This window comes from Peromyscus maniculatus, chromosome 1 (assembly GCF_049852395.1).
Source record: "Peromyscus maniculatus bairdii isolate BWxNUB_F1_BW_parent chromosome 1, HU_Pman_BW_mat_3.1, whole genome shotgun sequence".
Taxonomy (NCBI): Eukaryota; Metazoa; Chordata; class Mammalia; order Rodentia; family Cricetidae; genus Peromyscus; species Peromyscus maniculatus.
This window is the reverse complement of record NC_134852.1, coordinates 133,629,954-133,649,979: the sequence shown is the minus strand read 5'-3', so window position 1 is coordinate 133,649,979 and position 20,026 is coordinate 133,629,954. Positions and strand designations below refer to the sequence as shown.

At 47.5% G+C, this 20,026-nt stretch overlaps 1 protein-coding gene across 1 annotated transcript; it reads right to left on the bottom strand.

Moving 5' to 3' along the window:
* Positions 1-284: 284 nt before the first annotated feature.
* Aqp8 (aquaporin 8) lies at positions 285-6,330 on the bottom strand. Its single transcript, XM_006980362.4, has 6 exons — positions 6,171-6,330; positions 5,814-6,061; positions 4,325-4,451; positions 3,159-3,373; positions 1,645-1,779; positions 285-1,000 (listed from the first exon to the last, which is right to left on the bottom strand). Exons 1-6 carry the CDS (start codon positions 6,180-6,182, stop codon positions 952-954), a joined length of 786 nt encoding a protein of 261 aa, XP_006980424.1. The 5' UTR covers positions 6,183-6,330; the 3' UTR covers positions 285-951.
* Between the last annotated feature and the right edge of the window lie 13,696 nt (positions 6,331-20,026).

The window sequence follows — 20,026 nt, the reverse complement described above, 5'->3', positions numbered from 1 at the left end:
GCCATCCAGTTTGGCCACTGCTTATTGAAGGTGCTGTCTTCAACACGTTTATCACAGAGCCTTGTGCATACAGGCTCTGAATGGGTATGTATATGTGTGTGTGTGTGTGTGTGTGTGTGTGTGTGTGTGTGTGTGTGTGTGTGTGTGTGTGTGTGTGATATCGGCTCTGGAAACCAGCCTCTACTAAGTTTAGCCAGACTCTGTGCAGGTAAAGCTCCAGCAGACTTTTATTTCCTCCCCATCCATGTCCATGTCCTAAATGAAAGAGACGTCAACAAGACAACTGGAAGGAAACACTAAGCCATTTATTACAGATCCAGATTGGCAGCTGGGGGAGCCAGGATGTCACTAGGCTCCGGAAATCCCCTCTGTAACCATGGTATCAGGAGGGAAAGGGTGGGAGAGCAGGAGGTTCAGTACAGAGTGCTCACCTAGTATGCAGGAGACCTTGGGTTCCAACCCAACATATAAAAAAGGAGGGAGGGAGGGAAGGATGGAGAGAGGGAGGGAGAGAAAGAAGGAAGGAAGGAAGGAAGGAAGGAAGGAAGGAAGGAAGGAAGGAAGGAAGGAAGGAAGGAAGGAAGGAAGGAAGGAGGGGGGCTGGGGAAATGAGCAATGCACTTTAGCAACCATATTCTCCACATGCTCATCTCCCCTGTGACCTGCCTACTCCAGAAAGGCTCTTTGTCTCTGTGGTCTCCACCTGTCTTTAGGCATTGCTGGCCACGCACTCCCCAGGCACAGTCCGTGAACGGGTTCTGGGAGCACACTCAGGACACCACGCTCAGGACATAGCAGCATCCTGTCTGCCTGAGAAGCCAGGCCAAGGCCAGCTGCTGCCACAGTAGCTCTTCAGAGCTCAGCCCTGCAGGAAATGGCCGAACTGTCCTGTCCTCGGCTCATGACAGGCAGCTGAGGCCACCAGACAGTGGGGACGCCGCCAGCGGTTCTTCACCTTGCCTTTAGAATTAGGCGGGTTTTCTCATCTCCAATGAGGAGCCTAAAGAGAAATTATCCTGTGAGGTTCCAGTCCCCTAGAAGAGAGACCCAGCTTCCCATCACGAATCTCCAGACCCAGAACTCTGGAGACAGGTGGCTTCCTGAGCTCAGCCCCCTCAGGCAAAAGGATTCTTCCGGTGGCCATTCAGAAATCAGCAGCTCAGTGATTAGTGGTGTTTTACACCATGCCCTGAGAATGGCCTGAGGCCCCTCAACTGCAGTAGGCAATGGTACAAGAAGGCTACATAGCCAGCCCAGATCCAACCCTCTCAGACACAGTTGAAGGGACCTGGGAGGAGTTGGTGCCTCGAGGGGAAAGAATATGATCTAAATATAATGTACAAAAACTTTTTAGTGAAAAAAAATTTAAAGCGCCTTTAAACGTGAAGCCCACCCATCGGAAAGGAAAGTCTAGGAGGTATCCCAAGTCCCCAGAAACATGTTTGAGCACTACTTGGAGCCAGGGCCACTGATGAACATCTCAATCCTAAGAGCCAGTTAGTCCCCCTTGTAAAGTAGATTTCTGTCACTTGGAGCCAATGGCCATAGACAGAGCCAGCTTAGTTCCTTCTAAAGATTCCCCTTTTCCTCCAAGTCCCAGTGAGTGCCAGTCTACTAGGTGTAGACTCCCTGGCACCCTCCTACCTAATGAGCAGTCCTACGAGGAGGCCAGCCAGGAGGGGGCCCACCCAGTAGATCCAGTGGAAGTCCCAGTAGCCGGCCATCACCGCAGGTCCAAAGGCACGAGCAGGGTTCATGCAGGCTCCAGAGATCCCACCCCTGCAGACACACAGGTACACGGTTCACCAGCATCTCCAAAGGTCCTACCTCAAATCCACATCCTTAATCAGACCTAGAGCTCACTGCACCCAGACATCCTCTCTGAGTCTAGATCTTAGTACTAGGCAGACAAAGGATGGTTGCTACATGGCCATCATATAGGCCGCTCCCCACACACTCTTCTAGAACAGTAGCCAGTAAAAACAGCTGCTTCGTCATGACAGGAGGAAAAAAATAGAACAGGTTCCCTTCCAAAGTCTATAAAGCAAAGTCCGAGGAACGTCACCCACTTTGGAGTCCAGTTGACCTACATTCAAAGTCCAGCCCAGGCAGTTCTACTCTGAAACCTTTGTGTAACCTCTCCGCCTGTACACCGAGATGAAAGTGCCCAACCTATGGGCTGTAGCCAGGAACAAATGGCGAAATGTGCATGTCATGATGATGACTACAATGGAGCTAGCCCATTGAGGTCCTCATGCCACAGATCTGGGCCCTCCTCCTCCAGTAGGGTCTGTTTCCTAGGCACACCAAAGGGGGCATTACCCCAGGCTTACCCAAGGGAGCTTGTTTCCAAGGCACCCCGCTAGCTCTGGGTTCTGTCTGCAGACCCCATACCTTTGGGCTGGGTCCTGCAGCCTTCAATGGGTTCTGTACCCAGAAGCCAGGCCAAGTGGTGGAGCGCACATGTAAGTAAAGCAACTGCCACTAGGGGGCAGAGAAGCACCACTACTACTAATCGGCCGCATTCCCAGCACACACAATGGGGCAGAGAGACCTGCACCCCGAGAAAGGTTTGGTTCCGTATCCAAGAGGAAGGAAGGCACAGAACTTCTGGAAGTGACCTCTTACACACCTCGTCAGATTGTGGGTGACCGTCCCAGGCCTGTCACTTTACCTATACTCTCAATGACCCTAAGTCATTGCTTGCCTTTCTGAACCTCAGTTTGAGTACCTACCTGTACAGCGGGAGAAATGATTCCTGACCCAACTTTGTCTCCTTAATGCCTTCCCCAAAACTAACAAGAGGCCCAAAATAAAAAAAACCGTGAGTAGAAGTAATTTTTTGTAAGACTGAGGCAACACCCTGAGGGAATGTTTTGTTTCTACTACAGAAATTAGGACGTTTTATAAAAAAAATCCAGAGCTCTGACTTAGCCCTGAATGAAGTAGAAGGGTCACCACATTTTCACACAGCCAAAAATCACCTAGCACTGCCTGATGCTGCGTACCCCGCCACTGCCCATTGCCTGCCCAAAACCAGTCCACCATCTCCATTTGCCACACTTTCCTGGCCCCTGTCGGCAACTGAGGCTGCAGCCCTCAGCCCTGATGTGGGCCCACATCTGGTCATAGCCATCACACTACTGAGGGACACTTACCCTGCCAATATATCCACAACGACAGAGAAGCCGATGCAGAATGGCGCCAGAGGACCCTTGGTCTTCTCATTGACCGCGCCCATACACACGGCCAATGCCAACAGCATCGTCAGAATGATCTCGGCCCCCAGGGCTACCGACACCTGCCCCTGCTCCTGGACTGTTGCAAAGGCTGCCCCAGACGCATTCCAGAACCTCTCCTCCGGACTCACCGCCTGTGGAGAAAACCCACTCAGCCGAGGACAGAGAGAGGCTGGGAGCTGGGCCCATGGGCTTACCATGTAGGCCTGTGCTCCAGCCCATCTGCACTCGGGCATATCTGTATCCATATCCCAGTTCCTCCCGTTTTTACATGTGACTTCGGGAGCTACAAGACCTCTCTGAACCTTGCTCTGCTCACCCGAAATTTGAGAACAACGGGTGTTGTGTCCTGAAGCCGATGCTGCTTACTTAACCCTCTTTGAGGAAAAGAGTACAAAACTAGCTTGCCTCACAAGCTCAAGACATGGCGAGACCTGCATGCCTTGAGGAAGGCTGAGTGAGGGGTTGAAACTGAGTCAGCCTCGGGGGAGCAGGCTCTGGTGAGTGTCAGAAGAGGAGGAGAAGGGAAGAATGGAAAGGAGGAGCGAGTGTGGAGGGAGAGAGCAAGGAGAAGCCCATGGAATTATGTGTAGAGCTATAAAATCTTTGGCCCAGCCTGGGGATGAACTTCTATGGTAGGGCATTTCTCTGGCATGCTGAAGGCCTTATGCTCCATCACCAGCACTAGCGGATGGGAAACCTGCAGCTAAGAAGAACTTGCTTTTTAAAAAAAAAAATTATTTATTTTTACGTGTATAAGTTTTTGTGTTCATGTATGTCTGTGTACACCACATGCGTGCCTGGTAACCACAACGGCCAGAAGAGGGTGTGGGACCCCTGGAATTGGAGTTACAGATGGTTGTGAGTTGCCATGTGGGTGTTGGGAATCAAACCCAGGTCCTCTGGAGGAGCAGCCATTGCTCTTAACTGTTGGGCCATCTCCTCAGCCCCAGAATTAGCTTTTTTTTTGATTGATGGGAAGGTTTCAAGTATAAATTATCAACTGGAAGGAAAGAGAGGGGGGAGGGGAAGGGAATCCCATCAGAGACAAGCCACAACACCCAGTCCCAGCAGGGATCACCAACCTTCGCCAAGGCAGCCCCAATCAGTCCCCCGACCAGCTGGGAGATCCAATAGGGAAGAAGTAGCATGGCGTTGAGGCCTCCGATCAGTGTGACGGCCAGCGACACAGCAGGGTTGAAGTGCCCCCCGCTACAACCAAGAGGAGAAGGAAGCCTTGAGGCCACGGTCCAAAGCTCACCACTGGGTGAGAATATGTACTCTAGCCTGTCCCCCAAGCGGGGCCTGCAGGCTGGAGTCGGCCCAGGCCCTGCTGTAAGCAGAAATGCAACAAATCCTCATTTTCTCTGGAGTCTTGTGGTGGGATGAGAGGCACAGACGGAGCTTGGGATGGGTGGAACAGTCCCTGAAACCAGGCCCTAGATGGCCTTTGGGGACAAACACATAGGGAGAACATCCAGGAATTCCCCCAGACTCCTCAGAGCTTGTTCCCGACCTCCAGAAATGTGGCCAGGTGCCACATTTGCACAGCAGACTACAGATTGCCAAACCAAGATGTTGGTGCAAGTTCAGCATGCACCTGGCTTCGCTGAACCCTAGCTGTTCTCATCTTCTCCGTCCCACAATTGCACACAGGCTCGGTGGCCCGCTCTGGTCACCCAGCCAGGAAGCCACCAGGCCTACCTGGATAGAAGGTCATGTGCTTTTCATCCCACTCACAGTCTCCCTTGGACATTTAAAGAGAGAGTCAAGTGCTCGTTCTTGCTTTCTAGAGAACAGTATGTCACTGTCCTCACTCAGATCTGATTTTGAGTGAGATTCAATAGAGAACAGCCCTATCCCAGTTCACCCAGTTAGATGCCCCAAGCAGGATATCCACCATTACAGTAGGCTTTTCTAGGAAATGGCCCACCTCCTCCCAACCCATCCCACTGAGCCCATACCCAGGTAAAAGCCAAGCAAGAGAAGGGTCATCTTTCTGGCCCCACACAAACCCCTCTTGTGGGGATGGAGCCCCGGCAGCCTTCTGTGCAGCAGAGCGGATAAACAAAGCCCCAGCCAGATCCTCTGTGCTGCTTTGCTTTTCCTAATCAATTTCCAAAGCGTAACAGCGAGAGCAGAGAGGGCCCAGCACCCCACACTCTCCTCTCCTGAGGCACTACAGTCAGACAGCTTGAACTTGACTCCTGGCTCCGCCCCCTCGAGCACATTACCTCTTACTGGTGATGTGGACTTTCTCTTGGGGAAGGACAGGGTTGGAAACCAGGGGAAATAACATGACCTCTTCCATCAGTTTGTCATGAGAATAGAATGACATCAAAAGAGTCTCCATATCGAGCAGAGCCACAGTTAGCAATAGATATGTGTTCGCTTGGAAAATAACTCAAGTATGGTAACTATTATTTCCACTTAAAAGGCCTAGAGAGTGACCTGCCCACAGAATCCACAGGCTGCAGAGCTAGATGAGCCCACCCCCATATTTGTAAGATCCCAAATGGGTGCCCAAGATCTCCCCAGGTTGGCACTAGGCTAAATGCTGTGAGCAGGTCTCACCTGATGTTTCCCAAGATTGCGATGATGAGCCCCAAGGCCAGCCCATGAGCCAAGGCAGGCTGCAGGAGCCCAGTGTTTGGACTATTCTCAATGACAGATAGACACCCGATGAAGATGAAGAGGGCAGAGCCCAAAAGTTCCACCACACATGGCTGTATGTATCGCTCGTAACAGGACTGTCGGCATCTGCCAGCCATGCTGTTCTCCTTCACCTTGCCCCCACCGAGGTCCACCTCACACATCGGTGCCTGCCGTAGGGAAAAAGAGGAAACACGGGTGGCAGCGGCCCCCAAACAGAAGCCCCCATCCCCAGCCTGGAACACATCCTTGGTGCCCTTGCCCAGGCAACAAACTCACCTCCCCAGACATCAGTGCAAGAAGGTCCGAGCGAGAGCTACCAGGAGCTACAGCAGCTGCTCTGGAATGTGCCCACTTATCTCCGGGACAGAGACTGGTCCGCTACAGACTGCCCTTTTAAAGGACTGGGGATGTTCACCAAAGGTGTCCAGAAAGCAATAAAGCCTGGATGGGAGGTGGCCCAGAAGAGTAAACATTTTTTTTCTAATCTCAACAGAGCAAGGGCCACGTGGGATCAATGATTGCTGGGCTTGGTGCCAGCAACAGGAAAGGTGTGGCCTGCTTGCATCACGTGCAGAGCATACTCCAGGCTCCCTCCATAGTGCCTCATCTCTCCAGGGTCCAAAGGTGGCCAGCATGTGTGCACAGGCCTGAGGAGGGCCCCACCAGGAGGGAACCGACACTCAGTGGCAGCCAACTCCTCTACCATTATTCCACCAGCCTCAAGGGCCTTCTTCCCACCTAGGACCTTTTCCACGCTCATCCTGATAACCTGGCCCGGCAAGTGCGTGTGGAGATGATGGTTGCTGGGTGCCTGAGGCAGTAAAGACAATGTGGTACTATTACATATGGTAAAGCTGCTGGACTTTAGAAACCTGCTGATGGGTGGGACCTACACCCTCACACACTCGAAGCCAGGCACCACCAATGAGATGCACACACATCCCAACTCAGACTGCCTGCATTGGAACCCCAGCTCAGCATGAACGAGCCGGGGGCTAGCCACGGAACTGAGTGCAACTGAACTCTCTTCATCCTCACTGTTTTACCTGCCGACGACAGTGACTGGACCACGTCACGGCACCCTTACAAGGTTTCCGTGAGTGAATATATGAGAAGGGATCACGGCAGCTCCAGATACATTACCAAGTGCCAGAGTCCATTAATTCCGAACATTCCTATAAGGCCCGCAAGGCACAAGTGGCCAAGTCCCACCCCTAAGGACCTCCAACCACCAGGATCCCTCCACAGAAAACTCTACCTGCCATAATGGCCAGCCCCCCCCCCCCCCAGAAACAGGCAGCCAAGCTCCACCCTACAGAGTAAAATGTCTAAACTCAGGACTTGAAATGCCCCTAATCCCCACCCTGGAAATCTCCACCCTGGAAAGCTCTGTCCCCCAAGAAACCCTATAAAGCCTGTCTTCTGCTCAGTTCTCTACTGCTTCTCACCTGAGCAGAGGCAGCCATTCTCCCAAGCTCTTGTGTGAGGTTTGTTGGGCAGTGTGACTTTGTGGTATTCCTTGGCTCCTGACTGCCAGGATACCTGTCCCCTCAGAGCTGTAGTACTTGTACTAGGGAAACCTTCCTCCCCTCCCCCAAAGCAGAGCTGTAACACTTGCAGTGGGGAACTGTCCCCCCGTCTGTCCCCCCCCAACACACACACACACATACACACACACACACACACACACACACACACCCCTGTAATACTTCCACTGGGAAAGTCTTTTCTCTCAAAACTGTAACTCTTCCATTGGGGAAGCCTTTCTCCTCAGAGCGATAACACCTACAATAACCATATAAAACAGTGCATACGTAATTGTCCATCAACTTTAGAATACATCCTTGGGTGTTACACTGCATACTTCTGTGAGCCAGGAACTGGCTAACAACCTTGTATCTATTGTCTCCCATTCACCTGGTGAATATTCCATGACGTAGGTGCTACCTTACAGGCACAGAAGAGAAAGTGCGTTTTCGGGATGACATCGCCTACGATTGTAAAAACAGTGAGATGTCACAAAAGGACAATGTAATTCCACTTATGTAAGGTACCCAGATAGTCAAATGTATAAATACAGAAAGAATAATGGGCCAGGATGGGGCTCGGCTGGTTGAGTACTTGTTTAGCACACATGAAACCCTGGGATGGACCCTCTCCTTAGCACCACACAGAACCAGACATGGCAATACAACACCTGTAATCCCAGCACGTAGGAGGTGGGCACAGGAGAATGCAAAGTCATCCTTGGCTACAGAAAAAGTCTGAGGCCAGCCTGGCTATATGAGACCTTGTCTTAAAAAAAAAAAAAAAAAAAAAAAAAAAAAAAAAAAGTCGGGGCAGGGGGCGGGAGCAGCATGACGGCCTAGTGAGTAAAAGCAGTTTTTCTCCAAGCTTAATAACTGAGTTTGATCTCCAGGACCTACAAAGTAGAGAGAGAAAACCAACTCCTGCAAGTTGTCCTCTGACCTCTGGACAAACACTATCTGTCTATAAATAAATACATTAATGGTTTTTAAAAGAGCTCTAGTGGTTTCTAGAGCCTGGAGTAGAGTGGGTTAGTGTTCAACGGTACCTGGGTTTTTGTTGAGGGGTTGAAAATATTCTAGATATGAGTGGCAGAGGTGGATGAAACAGTTGAGGGCACTCAATGCCACTAAACTGCACACTTAGTTAAATGATTCATTTCATGTCACACGCACTATTGGAAGGAAAGGATAAGCTCAGCTAGACACTCTCAGCTTTCAAGAACAAAAAAATCTGCAGATGGACTAAGGACAGAAGAGACTGAGGGAGAAAGGAAAGGAGGGAAGGAGGGAGGGAAAGAAGGAGGGAGGGAAAAGAAGGTACAATGTGCTTCCTTGATTGTCTCACAAATATTTAAATAGCTACTGTGAGTCCATCACTATTCTAATCATTGAGTTTCGAGATTCTGCTGGGCTGAGAGCTCTGATCTGAGTTTCTGTGCGTGTAGAGATAGAAGACTAATATTAAAGACTAAAGAGTTTAATGATCACTTCTACCACTTGCTGATAGCGCACTACACGTCCAGTCTCACAAGCACACTGAATCTTTTCACAACAGCCCTGAGATAAGTTCTGTTATTCATTGTCCTTACTTTCTGTGATTAAAGGAGACACAAAGAAACTAAAGAATTTGAACACAGTGGTGCAGATTACAAGTATCCACTCCAGGACTGATGTGGATACACCCAGACAAAGGCGAGGCAGTGTGTTGACTGCCTTGAAAGCTAGAGCCCTGACATAGGCCTCTGCTGAGCATCTTTGCATGGCCAAAGGTTTGGACTTTGTTTTCATGCTGATTATCTTCCATCCTGTTTCCTGCCTCTTCCTACCTCAAAATCACACTGCACAAGATGCTTCTTCAGCCTTCCTTCTGTGTCCCTGTGAGCAGCAAGATAAGATAGTCACCACACATCCTCCCCATGGAGCTTCCAGAACAACTCTCTCCTGTTTCCTCCCAGACCAGCACCACTTCTTGTTTTAGAAACTCAAACGAGGAATGTGGAGATGGCTCCATGAATGAAGTCCTTGTCGTGTCAGCATGAAACTTGAGTCTGAATCCCCAGAACTCACATAAAGGCTGAGGTGGTCCAGCAAGTCCATAATTCCAGAGTTTCTACAGCACAGAGAGGCAGAGGCAGGGCTGGAGACAGAGGCAAGAGAATCCCCGAACACTGGTGAGCTGGTTAGCCTAGTGCATGCAGCATCCAATAAACAAAGACCCCGTCTCAAAAGAGCAAAGTGGAAGATGAGGACTAACACACAAGGCTGTAAGCTGTGAAGAAAATTTACAAAGAAAATTTTAGGTTCATGGAGGATACAAAGATACAAAGACTGTATCGTCTGAGCCAGTTGCCTTCGTCTGAGCGCACACACACACACATACACATAGATGGATGGGTAGCTAGCTAGATGATAGATAGATAGATAGATAGATAGATAGATAGATAGATAGATAGATAGATAGGCAGATAGATAGATAGATAGATAGATAGATAGATAGATAGATAGATAGATAGATAGATAGATAGATAAGCAGATAGATAGATAGATAGATAGATAGATAGATAGATAGATAGATAGATAGATAGATAGGCAGACAGGCAGATACATACATACATACATACATACATACATACATACATACATACATACATACACAGGCAGACAGACAGACATAGGTAGATAGATAGATAGATAGATAGATAGATAGATAGATAGATAGATAGATAGATAGAGGCAGGCAGACAGATGGGCAGGCGGGCAGATGGACAGACAGATGGGCAAACAGACAGATAGACAGGCAGATAGATAGATAGATAGATAGATAGATAGATAGATAGATAGATAGATAGATAGATAGATAGATAGATAGATAGATGATTGTGGGAGCCCGTTCTGGGGTTCCTCGTGGCTTTACCCAGCAGATCCGAATAGAGGATGATCAGGACCACGGGCCTGAGTGCAGGTGTCTGAGATGGCCTGCACTTGGCTGTGCTGGGGGAGGAGGTCTTTTGCTCCACCCCTTGGCGTCTCTATAAAAACCCTGGACCAGAGACAGTCGGGGCCCGTTGGAATAGGTTCCAGGCCCTCTCGAGGCTATCCTTAATTTTCTATCTGTTTATCTCCGCAAGATTCTCCGCTATAAATCCTTCTATCTAATATTTCCTGCTGCTCGCACTCAAGAAAACTCTGGGAAGCTGTGGGGGTGGTGGGTAAACGCCCCACAGATGATAGATAGGCAGATAGATAGAGCGAGCAAGCCAGCATTTACTATACACCTACAATTAGGCCTGTCTGCACTGAGCCCTTCAGACACCCCCTCATTCAGCATGGAAAATATCCTGTTTCCCCATCTCCCAGCCTCCCAGCTACTAGCACTGCAGTAACTCTTCATCCAGTCCCCATGCCTACCTAGTTTTCATCCATTCCTTTCTCACTAGGAGCCAATACAGCACAGTTTGGTACTTGAGTCTGCATTTGGGGAACAAAATATTCTGTTCTTCACCTGCTGCCAGCATGGCTCCAGTTTCCTATTCTAGCATATGGAAGGGGCCCACGCCCATAGGCTTGTTGTATGAATACACTGAGATAGGCCCCAATAAATAGTAGCCATGGCTTCTATGAGAGTACATTAAATGCCATTACAAACATGCCCCCCAACACTCCAACGCCTTAACACAATAATAATGGGTCCTTGGCTCACAGAACTGTCCACCCAGTTTTCCACTAAGTGGTCACTGGGATACAAGGATATTTCCATTTTTCAGTCCCTCATGTTGCAGCCCTGGGGTGTCCTCCAGCAAAAGCAGAAAGAGAATGTCCTGCGAGAGGTTGCTATGGGCTGGGCCTGGAGGTAAGTCTCTCTTCCAGGTATACCTGATGGGCTAGAACTTGGTTAGATGGCTTCAGCTGACTGCAGAAGAATCTGAGATGGGCACGGGAAGACAAAGAAAGGCACTGTGTGAGCACCAGGATGGCTGCTCCCTACACGGTCAGTCCAATGACAGAATCTCTAACAAGGAAGCAACTCAGGGCAGGAAGGGCCTATCTTAGTTACAGTTTAAGAAGAAGCACCATCTTCACAGTGGAGAGGGCACCACTGCGGGTTGCTAGTGGCTGGTCACATTGCATCTGTCATCAGGAAGCAGAGAGCAGGCCGGAAGTGGGGCCAGAGGCTCGAGTCCCAAGATGCTACACCTTCAAAAGTTTCCAGTCAGCCTCACCAGCCAGGCACCAAGTGTTTAAACACAGGAGAGCATTGGAGGCATTTCACATTCAAAAGTCAGCCCTTGGCCAGCGGCACAGGCCTTCTGTCCCATGCCCTGATTCACCTCACACCGCAGGGGCCCACACAGTTGAGCAGACCCATGCGCTCATGCCTGTCCCTGCTGTTCTACATGAACTCTTCTGACCCACTTCAGCTTCTTCAAACCTCGAACTAGATCCTCCTTGACTGCTGCCTGGGCCAGCTAGCTGTTAGTCCTCTAAACGTGCCCCTCCCCCACTCAAGGCAAGCTTAGCTCCCACAGCTCCAAAACAAGTTGGCAAGTCTCTAGTTAACCGCACGTTTTCACCCTGAGAACTTCCAAGTATCTGGATGACCCCATGCACATGTGGTCTCTCAAACCGCAGAGATCCCAATAGGCTAGGGTGATAAATGTTTCCTAATGACTTCACAGCTTTCCAACCCCTGGTTGCTATAACCAAGGCCTCTGTTTTATTTTTTTATTTTATTTTATTTTATTTTATTTTATTTTATTTTAATTTTTTGGGTTTTTTTTTTTTTTTTTTTGAGACAGGGTTTCTCTGTGTAGCTTTGTGCCTTTCCTGGAATTCACTTGGTAGCCCAGGCTGGCTTCAAAATCACAGAGATCTGCCTGGCTCTGCCTCCCGAGTGCTGGGATTAAAGGCGTGTGCCACCACCGCCCAGCTCTGTTTTATTTTTATTTGGATGCTAATACTTTAAGACGTCTCTGTAGTCCCCCACCAGATCCAGATGGAGTTCACGGGCAGTTAGCATTCGACAGGACATTGTCCTCTCCTTTTCTTGCATGGACAGCTGTTCTGCTCATGCAAGAATGTGGGCAGATCTGTGATGACATCATGACCATGACACCAGATCAAACCCCAGACTATCTACTCCAGACCTAGGAAATCACCTTGCAGTCACCAGACTGAGTGCCAAGGCTTGGCTGGGAGCACTTGCAAGTTCATAGAAAGGCTGTGAACATTTTAAATTTCCAGAGAAAACACAGTGATGCCCCTCCGTGTCTCTCAGAAACCACTTTGAGACCAGCTCAAGACAACTCCAACTCAACAGCTTGGCTGCCCTCCCATGCCTTTTAATTGCCGTGGATCTTTTGTCTTTGAGAAGTCGATTTTATAGCAGTCGCCGGGATAAAAATCCAAATGTCCGGGCCTGGAGATATGGTTCAGTAGCTAAGAGCAGCTGCTGCTCTTCCAGAGGACCTGGGTTTGAGTCCCAGCACCCATGTCAGGCGTCTCACTTCTGCCTGTAATCCAGCAGGAGGGGGGGATCTGACTCTTCTGGCATCCACCCCCACATATGCATTGCAAACACTCATAAGACACATACAGATGTCTGGATAAATAATAAAATTAAAAATAATTTTTAAAAAATTCCCATGAAAAGCAACGTGGAAGGAAAAATGAGAATAGCAGTTCCCAATCTGATTACAAAGTCTGAGAAACTAGCTGGGCAGGGTAGTGCACACCTTTAATCTCACACTTGGGAAGCAGAAGCAGGAGGATCTCTGTGAGTTTAAGGCCAGCCTGATCTACAGCCTGGTCTATATACAGAGTTCTGGGACAGCCAGGGATATATAGTTAGACCCTGTCTTAAAAAAAATAAATAAATGAATGAATGTTATGGACTGTGGAGATGGTTCTGTGGCTTAAGCATTTCTTGAAGTTTGGATCCCGAGGACACATATAAAAGCCAGGTGGGCATGGTGACCTGCCTGTAATCCCGGCACTTGGAAGACAGAGACAGGGATTATTCCCTGAGCAAGCTACCTAGCTGCACTCGTCCTGCAGGTGAGCACTGGTTAGCCAGAGAGCCATCAGGCCTTAAAGACATGGAGCATGGTCGAGGAAGATTCACAATATCAATCTCTGGCCTCCATATGCATGCACACATGCACATACCTACACTGAAAAGAATGCTATTTCAGAACTCAAATTAATTTCTTAGTCATAGTTATATAATAAAAACAAAATGTGAGTAGAAATGTTTTCTGTATGTAGAATTTGTATATATTAATTTTTCAATATATATATATATATATGTAGTTTTTTAATATACATGCACTCCCCCCCAAATGGCTAAGTAAGCTCTCAGAGCATAAATACTAAGACTTTTGGAGCCAGCTGTTTAATGAATAGAACTAGTAGGAAATCCTTGAGGCTAGGCACAGAGTGAACATCTGTGTTCCGAAACCCAGGATGCATCTCTGTGGTGGCTTGGAGCCTGGGGCAACATGACTGCAGGAAATGAATCTCGGCTCAAATGTCAGGATGTGTTCGAATGTGAGCGACTCTCTTTCTCAGAGGAGTACCCAGGACCCAAGTCACGATCACCATGGATAACTAGACATGCTGACTACTTCAGAACTCCTTACAGCCAGAAGGGAAAAGAAAGAAAATAAAAGGAAAAGAGAAACCAAAGGGTCAATAAACATAAAAATACAATGTTTTCATGGGAAAAAAAATCAAATAAAGCAACATAAATAACATTTTTAATGTTAGATTGGTAGACTTTAAAGCAATCACCAAGCAATGCTAATGCAATGGGGGAAATGGGCACAGGCAGATATTGAAACACAGCCTTGCAAGATTTACTAACTCTGTGTGTGTGTGTGTGTGTGTGTGTGTGTGTGTGTGTGTGTGTGTGTGTGTATGCACAGGCTCAACAAGTCTCAGATTTGGAAAGCTGGAGAAATAAAATTGTCATGAGCTGGGGTGACAGCTGGTGGCTAAGCACTCACCATACAAGTGTGAGGACCACAGTTCGGATCTCCAGAACCCTCATAACACTGAATAGCCATGCAATCCACCTGTAATCCAGCGCTCAGCATATAGAGGGGGATCCCTGAAATAAGCTGACCAGCAGAACGGCTGCATTCAGCTCTGCCTCAGTGAGTATTTTGGGGGGAGGGGTGTGATCAAGGAAGGCTCCCAGTGTCAATCTCAGGCCTCTGCATTTGCCTGCACACACATGCAAACACAGCTTTGTGCAGCCCGCCCTACGCCACACACACACATATATACACATACATTTATACATGTAATAAAAGCCCCCACGTATAAGAGGATATTCACTTGAACAATGATGACAATGTTATTCATATATTCTTATGTTTGTAGAAAATACAGGGCACAGCTGGGGTGTGACAGTTCTGAAAACATTTAGACAGAGCATGGGCTGTCTACTCCAGAAGCCTGACCACTGTCCGTGTCCTCAACACCCCTGAGCTCCACTCTCTCTTTGAATCTTTACACAGACTGTTTCTTCCACCTACATTGTTTCCTGATTCTGGCAAACGCCTATTCATTCTCCAAGTCTCAACTAGACTTAATCTCAACTAGACTTAATAAATATTAACAGCTTTGTTGAGACTGACATGAGATAACACACACACACACACAAGATAATGTTTTGATGAGGGAAGCATTAGGGAAGGTGGGGATCCTGTGTATTAGTTAATGAATCTCAAAAGGAAGAAACAGAAGGCAGACACAAAAGAATGCATCCCGTATGCTGCAGCGTTCAGCAGTGAGTGAGGCTGGCAGCCCTGAGCTTCGGGAGGTCACCAGGCCAGAGCACATGCAATCTGTGTCATGGCGTGGGTGCTGCTGTGGGTGTACTCGCTGTGATCACGGACAACGCTGTGGCCGCCGGTTCTCTGTGTGTGATCTACTTCAGTCAATAGCTAAAACTAAGCCCAATCTGATTTTAGATACATAGTGTTTCTATTTGGGGCATGTCGTTCTGGACATAAAGAGGGAATCTAGAGGTGAACTCATAGCCCCAAAGAAGAGAATACAGAATTCAGTCTTGAAGCCTTTGAGGGCAATATTTTATCACTGTAAATATAGAAAAATGCGCGGTGAAAAACCATCTTTTAAAGTCATAAATCTTAGGCCAGGTGTGGTGGCTCATGCCTGTAATTTCAACACTCAGAAGGCTAATGCAGGAGAATCACCAAAAGTTTCATCTTCGGCCATATAGTCTTCCTCTCCCTCCCTCCCCCTCTTCCTCTCCCCCTTTCTTCCTCCCTCTCTCTCGCCTCTCCATACTTGCTTTGTTTTACTCAGAGAGGGTCTCACTCTGCAGCCCCAGCTGGCCTTGAACTCAAGACCCTCCTGCCTCAGTCTCCTGAGTGCTAGGATTACAAGGATGGAACGCTATGCCAGCTTCTAAATTTATTTTATTCTCTTCCTTCTCTAAAATCTCCAAGATCTGCAGAAAACAGTCTAACATAATGAGAAAAAATACACTTTTCTTCAGAAGCAGAGTTTAAAATTTTATCCCAATAATAGAAAAAAAAGGTTGGTTAATGAGCTAGTGGATTAAAAAGATAACCAATAGAAAAAAAATAAATGCTAAGTCTTAAGGCTTTTTACTTAAAAAATAACAGACTAAGGGTCTATAAATCCATGAACAATGCATAGATAACCTTTCTGGCATGTCTACCCTATAGACCATAGACCACATGCACCCCAGGGAGCTATGAATGTGGCCCAACAAAATGTTGAAAAATGGCATACAGCATTACGAGGTTTTGTTTTCAATTTTGGGGGCAATTTGGTTGTGTGGTTCTGAGTATGGATTTTGTAAATGACAACGTAGGATCGCCAAGTCAAAAGGTTGAACATATAATGTTTAGGAATGTTGTTGAAGGTTCTGTTGCTGCTCTTGTTTGTTTTGTTTTCTGATATAAGGTCTTGTGTAGGTCAGGCTAGCTTCAAACTCATTTCATAGCAGAGGATGGTCTTGAACTCCTGATCCTTCTGCCTCTACCTTCCAAGTATAGGGATTATAGGCATGTGCTAACAAGACCAGCTTTCTGGACTTTTTCTTTCTCTTGGTATGTATGTGTAAGTGGTGCAGACACATGAGAGAGAGGGAGAGAGACAGAGAGAGAGAGAGAGAGAGAGAGAGAGAGAGAGAGAGACAGAGACAGAGACAGAGAGACAGAGACAGAGATAGAGAGACAGAGAGAGAGAAGGCCCCAAGTTAACTGGCTGCCTTCCTACATTGCTCTTCACTTTATTTATTAAGCTAAGATCTCTCAACTGAACCCAGAACTTGCTGGTTGGTTAGTCTGTCTATCCAGCTTGCCTAGGGAATTCCTTGCCTCTGTCTCCACAGTGCTGAGATTACAGGTCGCTGCCACATCCTTCCTTACTTCCTATGCTGGTTCCGGAGATACGAACTCTGGCCAGCACTTTACCCATAGAACCACCCCCTCCTCCCTCCCCAGTCCTAGACTTGTTTTAAAACTGAAAGGTGAAAAGGCTCCCTGAACTACTTGGTGAGTTTAAGAACCCTTGCTGGGGCCGGGTGGTGGTGACACATGCCTTTAATCCCAGCACTTGAGTTTGAGGCCAGCCTGGTCTACAGAGAGAGTTCAAGGACAGGCTCCAAAGCTACACAGAGAAACCCTGTCTCAAAAAACAAAAACAAGAAACAAAGAATCGTCGTTGGGTATAAAACCTGGGTGAAGTGGTGGTTGCCTATTAAGCCCAGCATGTAGGAGGCAGAAACAGGAGAAACAGAACTTCAAAGTCATTCTGAGCTACACAATGAGTTCAAGGCTAACCTGGGCTACATGAGACCCTGTCTCAGCAACAAAAAATAAATAAAAAGATAAAATTCAGCTGGGCATGGTAGCACATGCCTTTAATCTTAGCACTTAGGAGACAGAGGCAGGTAGATTGCCTTGCGTTCCAGGCTAGCCTGATGTATAGAGCAACTTCCAGGCTTTCTAGGACTACATAATGAGACCCTGTTTGTCTCAAAAAATAAAAATAAAATAAAATAAAATTGAGCCATGTCCTATAGCATGTAGTTATAACCCCAGCACTTGGGAGGTAGAGGCAGGAAGATCAGGAGTTCAATGCCAGCCTTGGCTACATAAAAAACGTCAATGCTAACCTGAATACATGAAACTCTGGTAGGAAAATAAACACAAAACCAAAAGCAGGACTGGTGGGAGGACTCACTGGATAAAGGCATTGGCCAACCAGCTTGACAGCTTGGCCTTAGGACCCACATGTAGATGGAGAGAACTGATCCCCACAAGTTATGCTCTGATCTCTACATGCATGCAGAGCACATGCCCACACACAAATTTAATTAAGCTTAACTCACCCACACAGAAGCTGGCTAGGGCAAAAGCAGGGAGAGCTGAATGTGGAGAAGCCCCTGTCATCCCAGTGCTGATGCAGGAGGGTCAGAAGTCTAAAGCCAGCCACGGCTCCATTGTGAACTCACATCTCAAACATACACACACACACACACACACACACACACACACACACACACACACACACACTAAAAGGGGGAAAGGAGAAGCAGGGAAGAGAATAAACAATTACTCTTTTCTGTTGCTGCTTTTATTTTTCTGATTTTTTTGACAGAAAATCTTGGTTGATTAAATGAAAATTTCAATTTCTGATCAACTGTGCCCAGTTGAAGCATCCTCAAATGGGGGTGCTTTTCCAGAAACACAGAAATGTCAATTCTTCATTTGGTTGTTCAAAAACAAAACCATATCATCATATTAACCTTTTTTTTCCTTGTATGCTTTCCAGTCCTTATCCCAAAGACTCCCTCCAACCTCCAGAAAGTCTGTTGTGTGTGTCATATCTACATCTGCATATTGATGAGGGAATGGTTCACTGGTGCCCCTCCCTCCTCCCTCCGCTGCCCTGTGACCTGAGAAGAACCCCAGCCCAGAACCAAAAACACACACATAGACTGCCTGGCTCTTAGTGTTAAAGGGTGTTGTGCAACAGGCTAATTTTAGAACTGTGTCTTTATGCTATAAACTTCTTGTGATTCATTGAAAATTAACAAAGAGCAGGAAGGTACCTAGGAGGGTATAGGTGAGGGCGTGAGTGTGTATGGGTGTGTGGATGTGAGTATTATCCACATTTAGGAAGGAGCAAGTCTTCATTGTGGGAGACCTGCTTGTCCGTGGTAGGATGTTTAGATGCCTCTCTGGTGTTTTTTAACAAGATGCCAGCAGCATCTCCCAGTTATGACAGCTAAAAATGTCCCTTAAAAGAATGTGGATAAGCCAGCTGTGGTGGCACACACCTTTAGTGCCAGAACTCCAGAGGCAGAGGCAGGCAGATCTCCATGAGTTCAAGGCCAACTCAGTCTACATTGTGATTCCAGGACAGCCAACACTACATAATATGATCATATCACAAAAAAAGTTAATAAAATAAACATGCAAAAAAGCATGTCTTTTTTGTTGTTGTTGTTGTTGTTTTTTTCTCAAGACCAGGTTTCTTGTGTAGCCCTGGCTGTCCTAGAACTAGCTCTTTAGACCAGGCTGGCCTCAAACTCACAGAGATCTGCCTGCCTATGCCTCCTGAGTGCTCAGATTAAAGTTGTGTGCCACCACTGCCTGGCCAAAAAAGCATGTCTTAGGAGGAGGAGGAGGAGGAGGAGGAGGAGGAGGAGGAGGAGGAGGAGGAGGAGGAGGAGGAGGAGGAGAAGAAGAAGAAGAAGAAGAAGAAGAAGAAGAAGAAGAAGAAGAAGAAGAAGAAGAAGAAGAAGAAGAAGCCGCCAGCCAGTGGTGGCTCATGCCTTTAATCCCAGCACTCTGGAGGCAGAGGCAGGCAGATCTCTGTGAGTTTTGAGGCCAGCCTGGTCTACATGGTGAGTTCCAGGACAGCCAGAGCTGCAGAGCTGTTATACAGACAAACCCTGTGTGGAGGGTCGGGGTAGGGGGGCAGGAAGACACAAGAATGTGGATCTAGCTTGATGGTAGAGCATTTGCCTAGCATAAAAAAGACCCTGGGTTCCCAGAACTAGAACACACACACACACACACACACACACACACACACACACACACACACACACACCTTACTGCTTGCAGCAAAATATTTGTCTAGAATATAGAGAACTGACTCTTGCAGAAGGCTCCTCTTTCTGATCTCCACAGGCCAATGACTGAGCCTCTGTTAGCAATGCTGTTGTCCCCACATGGATCCCAGCAGCCAGGGAGTGAGCTGGTCTTTTGCAGATGATGATCTCACTGTTTGCTCAGAAATTGTGATGTGATGGGGCTGAGAGATGGATCCTCTGCCGCATCCATCAAGTGCTCATCAGCCTCTTCTGATTGTAGATCATGAGGAAATTCGAGATCAATGTATTGTTAAAGACACAGGACAAAAGTAGCTCTTCTTCCCAGACCCAGCTAGAATGGCTTATCTGTTTTATCATTGTATAATATAAAATTCATCATCTTAATCTGTTTGTTTGTTTGTTTGTGAAAGAGTCTTACTATGTAGCTCAGGCTGGCCTGGAACTCATAGACCCTCCTGCCTCTACCTCTCAATTTC

Coding starts and splice junctions, on each gene's coding strand:
- Aqp8 (XM_006980362.4), bottom strand. Junction 3,374..4,324: donor TTGGGGCTGCCTTGGCGAAG/GTTGGTGATCCC, acceptor TTTTCTCCACAG/GCGGTGAGTCCGGAGGAGAG. Junction 1,780..3,158: donor GTTGTGGATATATTGGCAGG/GTAAGTGTCCCT, acceptor GTGTGTCTGCAG/GGGTGGGATCTCTGGAGCCT.